Below are 10,019 nucleotides of genomic sequence, written 5' to 3'. Positions count from 1 at the left end.
ACAATTACATAAAATTATTGATTATGGCTCTCTCCGTAGAATGCGAAAATAGAAATATGTAGATAAGAGCTTTGAAAATAATAATTCTTATAATATTTTAATTATTTAATCACAGTTTCTTTGATTCTCTTTGGCTGATCTCTGGTCGGAGATTTAAGGCACAAACTGTATTGGAAAAATATCAGATGACTATTCTTCCATCAAAAAACAACGAAGGTAACAATAACCAATAGCAATGGCGCTGAAAAAGTAAGAGTCAAGGTGAGTTACCGGCAAATATGGGGCGGTCAAGGAGGAAACGCTCAGCTAATTCCATCTACATATAGCATTTTTGTGGGAGAGATTAATCACTTTATAGTATCCATCATTTCGCAAAATTATATAAAAGCAATAACAATAATAAAATTTACAATAAAAATAAAGTTTCAATTCATTTACCTAATGCAATAAAAATATAATATTAATAGATGGTATTTCTAAAAGTTTATATTTGATTCTATCAAATAGCTAAGTGATATCTCAAGAACAATTAAATTGTGTCAAAATCGGATACCTGTCTATCATAGCCAATGTATGTAGAGCGAGATTAATTTCCATGAAAAGCGCTTTGCTTCTAGTTGAGTTAGGTAAACGTGACTTTCGGGTCGCGTGTTGCACAACCAGAAAACCTCACCAAAAAAACAAAAAAAAAAAAAAAATGGTTCTCGTATTTATACTAATTAATGCTCTTGCAATTACAACCGAACAATATGCCGGTAATCTGCGTCCAACAGCGGCAAAGTGAGGTTTACTTAGAAGAAATACATTTCGACAACATGTAGCTCGCGACGGTGTGCTTGAATCATAATCTCTTTTTTGTTGTTATTAGTATTGTTGATGTTATTAATATTGTTGTTGTTACTATTGTTTTGTTATTGTTGCAGCTGTTCGTCTCTGAARGAAATACCCRCTTGCWGGCGCTATTTAATGTCCAAAAAYTSMCTAAAAAATGTTCYCWAGAAAAKKAACGATAAAGAAATGGCTTGGATGKGAGGGTGTTTCTTGTTTTTTCTTAAGTRTTATATTTTTTTGTTACTATGAAACTTTTCTCTTTATATTGTGAACTTAGGGTTTGCAAAGACCTAAATATCACCTAAATATTTGCGAAGTTTGTGAATACCGCTTCTCGGATAACCCTTTGAATTAGACATACTACTACGTTAATAAATTGTTTGACTTAAAAATATTTTGCATACTTTTTGGCTACGCTGATAAATTACTCAGGTGGTGATTGGTCACTACTTACTTGTGTGACTCTATAGTAAGCGAACGTCGAACCACATAGTGAGTAAATGTAGGCGCATGAAATCTTTAGCGAAAAGTATTGGTCAGACATCAAATTTGTTTTTTGTTATTTTGTCGAAAAGGGTATAGGCGAAATTCGGAACAAAACTTCGATCATTGTTTGTTTACGTGTCTTCAGGGCACCTTCAATATAGGTACCTGACCATTATAACGCATCGAACCGTTTATTTTATTTTGTTTTTTGCTTTTTCGCAATGCTTTGTGTGTCGAACAGCCCAGAGGGGAAAATGAAGCAACTGAAATTTTTAACACCGGTAAGTTTGGAAAAAAAAATTTTCAAATAACTGAAAAACGTAGTGACCTCATAATTTATAGACAAAAAGCAAATGAGGTGATGGTATCGTCAGTCTTGAGAAGGTGGTTTTCGGGATTACCGTACAAGTTCGTTACTCACGAGTTTAGCGTGTTATTTTACTCTTGCTCAAATATTATAAGAACTTCTACTGACAAAGCCAAAATAGATAAAAATTGGTTGCTAACCCCGCTTACTCCCAAAATATCGTTCCAAAGCATATACTAAAACATTTTTGCACTTTATAAAACTTAAATTAGAAATATTTACTAAAATTTAATACTAAACTTTACTTGAAATACATTACTAAAGCAGTTTTTGTTTTTGTTGTTTACTATCAAAACTCCTTAGGAGCCAACGCACTAACACAAATGCAATGCTGAGCATCAGTATGGMAGCAGCCAAACAGAGAGCAACCAAGTCTAGCAGATAGAATTGATACCACTTCAAATCCAAGCCGGCAGCGCGCAAATGCGGTGCGCCCTTGTGACGTATGATGTAATCGATCCAGTAGAGCGCAGTCTCACGTGCGCCCATTGGACGATCGTGGAAGATGTCTGATATCCGTCTAATGTTGTCACGATAGGTGCTGTTGTGGAGCAATTGGTGCAAACCAGTCTTCAGRGACTCACGCGTTAGAGTGTGAAAGTCCAGTGTTACTGCGTAGCCGCCCAACTCCGCCTTCTTCAAATTGAGGTGCTGCAGATGATGAGTCGCATGTGTAGTATATTGATAAGAACAAAATGTTTTATAAAACTATTATTTGCAATTACCTGATCGCAGTAGAAGGGCATACCCAGCATAGGCACYGCGTAGTGTACACCCTCCTGTGTGCCCAGTAAACCGCCATGCGTGATGAATACGCGCACATTAGGGTGGGCCAGTATGTCGCTCTGTGGCATCCACTTTTTCACCATAACATTCGGTGGCAAATTTGTGATGCTCTCGTTTTCGAACTTCCACAGCACACGCTGTTGCAAGCTGCAGAAGACATCGAGGAAGAGACGCAATTTCTCAGCCGGCATATCCTTACTCTCCACTTGACTGCCCAAGCTGAAGTAGATGGCGCCATGCTCAGCTTCGTCCAAAAAGCTCTGCAACTCAGTGGGTAGGGCTTTAGGTGGATATATATGCATGCCGCCCACATTGATCATATTGTCCATGGTTGGACTGGCAGTTGATAGCGGTGTATAGTTGTTGATCAGTATGGCGGAGAGATTCTTATTCATGGCCGAGGCGCTGGGGAACTTAACTGAGAAAAAACGTGTGGAAAATTAGGAAAAGTGTTTTTTTTTTTAATCGATCTTGGTTTTTTTTGGTAGAATTAAGATATAATTAGATCATTCTACTTAACATAACTTCACCAAACTTTCACTCACTTGGCAAATGTCCGAAGTACTTCGCGATCAATGCATCCACCATCGGAAAGTATTTAAACTCGCGATTATAATCGGTATTTAGTATGTGATAAGCATTCTGCAAACGTTGCCAAAAGCTCATGCGATCCGTGAGTGGCAGCGAGCCATGCGGCACATACGCCCACGGCGTTACTACACCGAACATTTGACTCATATAATGCTCCTTGGCGAAGGTGGCAGTGCTCACCACAGGCACACTGTAAATATGCGCCAAAGCRAGGAAGGCATCCTGATAGAACTGTTCRACCAGCAAGAGATCGTAAACACCGCGTGTTTGTTCGGCATTAATGATTGCTTGCACCTTCGGCTGTTTGAGCGCGTGTTCGGTGCTGCCCATGCAAATCGCTTTCATCATATTCATAAAGTCCGTTATGTCATTGTTTGACATATCGAATATAGTGTTGCTGCCAGTGAGAGCGTTGCCTAAGCAATATAAAACAATATAAATTAACAAAAAACAAAAAAAAAATAAAAAAAATATAAACAAAAAAAATAATTGCAATACAGTGCACTCACCGTCCTTTCGATAATCGTACACCGGTTCAATGAGTATCTCTGTATAATTGTTGCCCAGCCGTAGCGGCGCCAGCGTGTAAGCCGTTATCATGGTTACCTGTGCGCATATAAAAAAAACGTATACTATATGAGCATACAAATATTTATGAAGTTTTTTTTTTTTTTTCAACGAAAAGTAATTTTTTTTTTTACTTGTGTTTGAAAAAGGCAAGCGGTAATTGATTCTCGCCGTTAACCTACCTCATGTCCGTGCTTCACCAACTCGCTTATCAGCACGCGATGCATCATAAAGTGACTTTTGCCCGGATATACATATACCGCCAGTATTTTGGCAGCGTCAATGGCGGGCGCTAAGGCAGTCATTAGTGTTGTTAGTATTATTAAGCTGTTAAGAACTTTGAGTTCCTGAAAATATTTAAAGATTGAATTAATACCGAGGAAACAGATCACGAATTTTATGTTTTCCAAATAAGTAATATGCACTCATATTTACTTAATGCGTTACCGTTACATAAAAGTGGTAAAAAATAAAAAAATTGAAGACAAAGTCTAAGCAAGTTTAGTTCCAGTAGCTCCGAAGACAGTTTGATAGCTCTGTAGTTTTTTTATACTATGAGCAAAAATTTGCAAGGTATTGTTCATAATTTTAAAATTGCTTCTTTGTTATTCAAAATCTATGTCTTTGGAAATCTACGTCTTTGCCTTTCCCCTTGGCCCCAATACATTTGCGCTAACGTTTTTTGCAATCCTCGAAACAGTTATGAAAATGTACTTTCTTAGGTAGCCTTCAATGCATGTAGCGATTCAAGTTTAGTGTCTTCAATTTACTCAAAACGGTTTCTCCGGTGCATTCGTTTGAGTTTGCTGAAAAGCCAGATATCCCAAGAAGCCAAATCAGGCGATTATGGTGGTTGTGGCACGATAGCGGTTGCGAATCTGGCGAAAAACTCACAAAGAATCAATGTATTATGCACGATACATTATCGTGGTGCCAAAACAAAGAGTTGTCGGCACATAACGCCGGCATCATTTTATAATAAACCACGCAYGATARTCAAATAGTAYTTCTTGTCGACWGTTTAGCCGTTYGGAAGGAATTCGGAGAGCACCARATCTCGATAATAGCAGAAAACTTCRTTKTTKACCKGCTTTGACGTGGTTTTTTCGGTTTTGGGTCAACTTTGCCACGATATTCKGCCGACCGTCTGTCTCCGGGTCGTAAGCATAGATCCAGGACTCGTCATCAGTAATGATATTGTTTCATAATGTAGAAGGAAAKCATTGTTTAACAGACTTTAACGCGACGCTGCCTTTCGACAAAATTGAGTGATAAGCAATCATGTTTTAACTTTTCTTAAGCACAAGTGATCTTTCAAAWTGATTTTCACTGATGCTATCGATATCGCAGAGATGCCAGTAAGATCTCCGACTATTAATCGTTAATTTTCAAGTACCAATTCCTTGATCTCATTGTCCTGTTGATCATCGTCCTACTGAGTGCACTGAGACCCAGCATTCACTATTGCATAATATTCGACCGAATAAACTACATCCAGCAGGCAGTGAAGAAAATACTTGCATAGCAGCAGTATCTGAGAGTGTACACGAAGATCGCGGAGATTCGATTCGGTGCAATTTACCTCGACATCTTAATTCGAAAGCGTACAMAATAAAGCTTGTGCAAGAACTAAAACTTTTCGTAGCTCCCAAGCGACAAAGCTTTACTCTATGCGTATTTGAAAAGGTTCAAGAAGATTCGAGCCAAATTTTGTTCAGCGATGAGAACTATTTCGGTCTCAATAGGTATATAAACAAACTAAAAATTGCCGTATTTGGAACAGAGASATCCATATTTCCRTAGGTCCAYATTTCTTCAAAAATGATGCCGTTCTCATAACTATCAATGGAGACCTTTATCGCTCGGTGATAACCGACAATTTGACATCTGAAATTGGAGCTAGTATTTGGTTTCAACAAGACGGTTGAGTGGTTTCACACACACCGCAAAAATCATTGGATTTAATGAGAAAACACTTCTGGGGGCAGATAATTACATGTATTTGGGCGGTCGATTGACCACCAAAATCGTGTGATATCACATCGTTAGATTTTTTTCGGTTGAAATATGTTAAGTCTAAAGTCTATGCCGACAATCTCGCTTGAATTCAGAATCACGCGTRTGATTCGCCAGTTAGCAGATGAAATGCACGAGACGTAGCCGCCAACATTTGAAAGAGATAATCTTCAAAAAATAAATGTCAAAAAATGTTCTTTCGAATGATAACAAACATTCCCCATAAATTTGAAGTTACTGTATTTTTTCTTTAAAAACGTAGTGATTTTCGGWATGTWCCAYCTTTTATAAACTTCAGAAACTATTRAGACTGCCCAAGTAYKTATTTATAAGTATGTACAAAATGATTTTTGTTGAAATTTATTGAAACCGGTTTCGACAAACTAGCATTGCCATCGTCTAAGGTCAGTTACTTTGACAAATATTTCATAAGTACATTGTTGATAACGAAAGTATCACACCGAAGCTATAATTAAATAAAATTTATAAATTTACTTTATTCTATGTGTGATTTTCATGGGTGTTAGTGCGCAATTATTGATTATTTCTTTAATTTTTTAATGAGGCAAAGTAAATGTGTATAGTCTAGTCTAATCGTGCTGATTGACAAGCACACGTTGTACGATCTCCATAGAATAGAACATAAACTCACGTGTGTTTATGTGTGTGTGTGTGTTTATTGCAAAAATTGGCACATTAAATTAATCTTAAAGATTCAAGGACAAAACTTTGGCTGTGAAACAATGGACCCAACGACAACGTAGTCGTGTGTGAGCGTGACGTCGATTTACTTTGTTTTATATTATTTTTTTTTTAATTTGCGTAGAATATTTTGCTTAGATATTAGATTGGTTTGGTAGATGGAAAGAAAAAGACACAATCGCCGTTACTCAACTTAATTTAAGCGGTTTCATGCGTTAATTTACGCTCTTCATGTTAGGAATTTAAAGAAACTAGTTTTCCACAGGGCCGTTCTCACCGAGTACATGTCTGTTAAATCAACACCACTGAGATGTCTTAGAAGTTAATATTACACCAACCACCTAAAGATTTATATTATAACCCAACAACTACCCTCCGCCCAAGCCTGCGGAATTAGCTCAGAGGGCACTGATGAAGACCGATGAAAAGGGAAAAATGAACAAAGCCAAAGTGAAAACGATGCTCATTGTCTTTTCTGACATCAGAGGCATCGTCCACCATGAATTTTTTTATCCTGGACAAACCGTCAACGCCAAGTTTTACGTGAAAGTTCTCAAGAGACTCAAACGAAGCGTCAATTGTGTTCGACAAAACATCGCAGCCGATTGGAAGTTGCACTAAAATAACACCCCGGCTCACATCGCCCTTCTTGTGAACAGCTACCTAACCAATCCCAGCATCCCAATGCTTCCGGAGCTGTCCTGCGGCCCAGATGTGGCCCCCGAACTTTCTTCATGTCCTTACCTGAAAAGGCCGATGAAAGGGAATTCAAGCAGCATGCACCTCGGCTCTCAAGGCTATTCCGCAGAGAGCCTTCCATGATGCCTTCAATGCTTGGAAATCGCGCTTGCTGCATAGAGGCAGAAGGAGCTTATTTTGAAAGTTTTTAAAGAATTCTAACGATTGCTTCAATAAATTCTTTTAAATCGATTCAGTCCTATTACTTTCCGAACCGTGTATATGTATTTATGTTCTAGAAAGCTGTACCTCGTCATCTGATAATGAAATATTTTAGAATTCTATTACACAAGATTAATGATAAAAAGTTACAAGAACTACCTTGCGRAATACCTGAATATGTAGTACATTAATTGAATYTGGAAGAGTATCCTCAAATATCACYCGTTGTATTCTATTATAAAGATAGGAAGTTACCCATTGAAGAAATCTTGATTGAGAGCCCAAAATATAAAGTTTATGGACGAGAGTCGAGAGATTTATTTTATCAAAATCTTTGCTAAAACCCAATGATACATGGTTTACAAATTCAAGTAACTTTTTTAGAGTAGATTTCTCATTTCGAAAGCCATGCTGRGAAGAAGAAATTAACGGAGACATCGAAAAAAATTGGATGGTCTGCATTGCTATCTTTCGATGTATGACCTAAAGCCACTTTTATGCAAATTGAAGGAAATATACTTTGTTTAAGTGAGGAATTAAAAATCAATATCAAAGGCAAGAAGATTTATTTGACACAATTTTTCAGGAAGCATGSAGGTATCATATCTACGCCGTAATAAAAATATTGATTAATTTATTTAAATTGAGTAAGAAGTCTTCTTCGGAAATAATTAGAGCATGAATTGAAGTCTTCGGACAGAGCACGTGCTGACAGAAAAACATTTTAAGAGACTTAGTACAGTAGTTTGACTTCAAAAATTAACTTCGATTGCACCGAAGCTAGACTACTTTTCACTAATATTAAAATTTCCATACAAAAACTTGAGTTTGAGCGGACAGCTATATGCTTCTGTGAATTTTAGAATCCACTGCAACAAATGTGGTTGTCAGCCTAACATGCGAGCAATCGATTTCAAAGTATAATATTCAAATTGAAGCATATCTATGATCAAATCACGATCAAGCAATCATTTAACAATGTTAAGCATATATAAGGGGAGCCAACCAACCAATAYTATTCTATTATTTTGCCAGTTTAGCCACATTCTCCCAGTCTCCGGTGACAATATCGATATTAGGTGGCTAATGACCTTTATAAAAACTAAGAGAGGAAAAATTTAAAATATGTAATTTAAACTAGTTTTCATGACGGTAAAATATTTCCACTCGTSGATATGGATATGTAAGAAAATTAGGTGAATCACGATCTTTATGTTCRGTATATTGGAAATAGAACTAGTCAGTAATCAAATTTATGCATTTTTGCCTCAAGTTCCACTATGATAGCGCACACTTCTTTCGTCGGTTCTCTTTAATTATCTGAAATGCTATTTATTTCGATCTTTATTTAAAAAATGCTGTAAATTTAATTGTTTTTAAAGACACTTTTGACAAAATTGCTAAACAATTGCGGCAATAATTCTAAAGCACATTTAGTTCAGATAAACACTCATATAAATAAATGCAAGGTTACTAATTTTAGTATTATATTTTTTAATTATTAGTGCAAATATTTTTACATAAATTACCATTTTTTATAATATGCACAATTCGTTTTAGTTATTATTGTTATTTATTAGATTTTAATTTTTTTCCAATACTCTTTTTTATTTTTTACTTATATGTATATTTTCAAATAATTTTATGTTTCGTTACAAATTGTATAATAATTTATTAGTTTCGTTTATTTTTCGAGTATTCCCGCAATTATGCAGCGTAGAAAATTGCTGCCGAACACATTTAGTGTGAATTTTGCACTGAAATGTCAATACAACGCTTACCAATTTTTAATATTTGAGTTTTCAACGATTTCAATTCATTGATAACTACACATATAACTGCATTTATATAACCATATAAGCGAGTGTATGTACTATATTTTGCAACAAACAAACGAGTATTTGCTTGCACTTGCTTAGAATGTGTTCAATGTTTTTGGCCGAGTGCCTGCAGCGAGCGAGTCGCTACCTCGTGCTATCAGTACGCCGACCATGCACATACATACATATGCAATTTTTTATAATTATGTTTGATTATGCTTCTATTCACCATTATTARTTTTATTTTTATTTTTWATTTTTTTAAAAAAATCAAGGTGAAGGTAGAACATTTTGTCACAAAGCGATTTATATGTCGAGTCACTGAACTTATCTGGAGCTTAGCACTGACTTATTTAGAAATCACACGAAGATTTACTGATTTCAAAAATGTCGCAACGGTCGCGTTTATAATATTGCACTTAATTAATTACCTTAACAAATATTGCTGTTTGTCACGAAGTTTGTAGAACCTAGACGGTAATGTGGAGACCCCATAMAAAATATATGCATAAATAACCAGTTAAGAAGGACTGAGTTCGGGTGCAACCGCGCATTTTATACTCTTGCAACTTGCAGAAATCAAAGCCAGGKAAATATYTTAAAGTGCAAAYCATCAAMTMGAGGATTGGAATCCAAGCAATTATATTTATATTTAGCAGAACTTCCCTAACTCGAATCACCATAATCCATACTAAAACTTAACTAAAGTTACAGAGACTTCGAGTTATTGAAGGAAATTTCTATCCAATTTCCAATWCAAGAGTTCGAATTATGGAGAACTTCGAGTTATAGAGAAGTTCGAGTTGTGGCATATATCTTATATATAACAAGTAAGGAAGRGCTAAGTTCGGGTGTCACCGAACATTTTATACTCTCGCATGATAAAGTGATAATCGAGATTTCAGGCGTAGTTTCACCGAACCGATTTCATCCATATTTGGTACATGTCATCA

The 10,019-nt window shown here is 36.1% G+C and overlaps 1 protein-coding gene across 1 annotated transcript; it reads right to left on the bottom strand.

Moving 5' to 3' along the window:
• Window positions 1-1,832: 1,832 nt before the first annotated feature.
• Window positions 1,833-8,815, bottom strand: LOC108972873 (UDP-glucuronosyltransferase 2B15-like). Its single transcript, XM_018939755.1, has 6 exons — window positions 8,776-8,815; window positions 3,811-3,975; window positions 3,571-3,667; window positions 3,016-3,477; window positions 2,410-2,888; window positions 1,833-2,335 (listed from the first exon to the last, which is right to left on the bottom strand). Exons 1-6 carry the CDS (start codon window positions 8,776-8,778, stop codon window positions 1,943-1,945), a joined length of 1,599 nt encoding a protein of 532 aa, XP_018795300.1. The 5' UTR covers window positions 8,779-8,815; the 3' UTR covers window positions 1,833-1,942.
• Window positions 8,816-10,019: the final 1,204 nt, after the last annotated feature.

Source organism: Bactrocera latifrons, unplaced genomic scaffold (genome assembly GCF_001853355.1).
Source record: "Bactrocera latifrons isolate USDA-ARS-PBARC rearing strain unplaced genomic scaffold, ASM185335v1 scaffold_433, whole genome shotgun sequence".
Lineage (NCBI taxonomy): Eukaryota > Metazoa > Arthropoda > Insecta > Diptera > Tephritidae > Bactrocera > Bactrocera latifrons.
The sequence above is the reverse complement of the archived record's forward strand: the minus strand, read 5'-3'. Positions and strand labels throughout refer to the sequence as shown.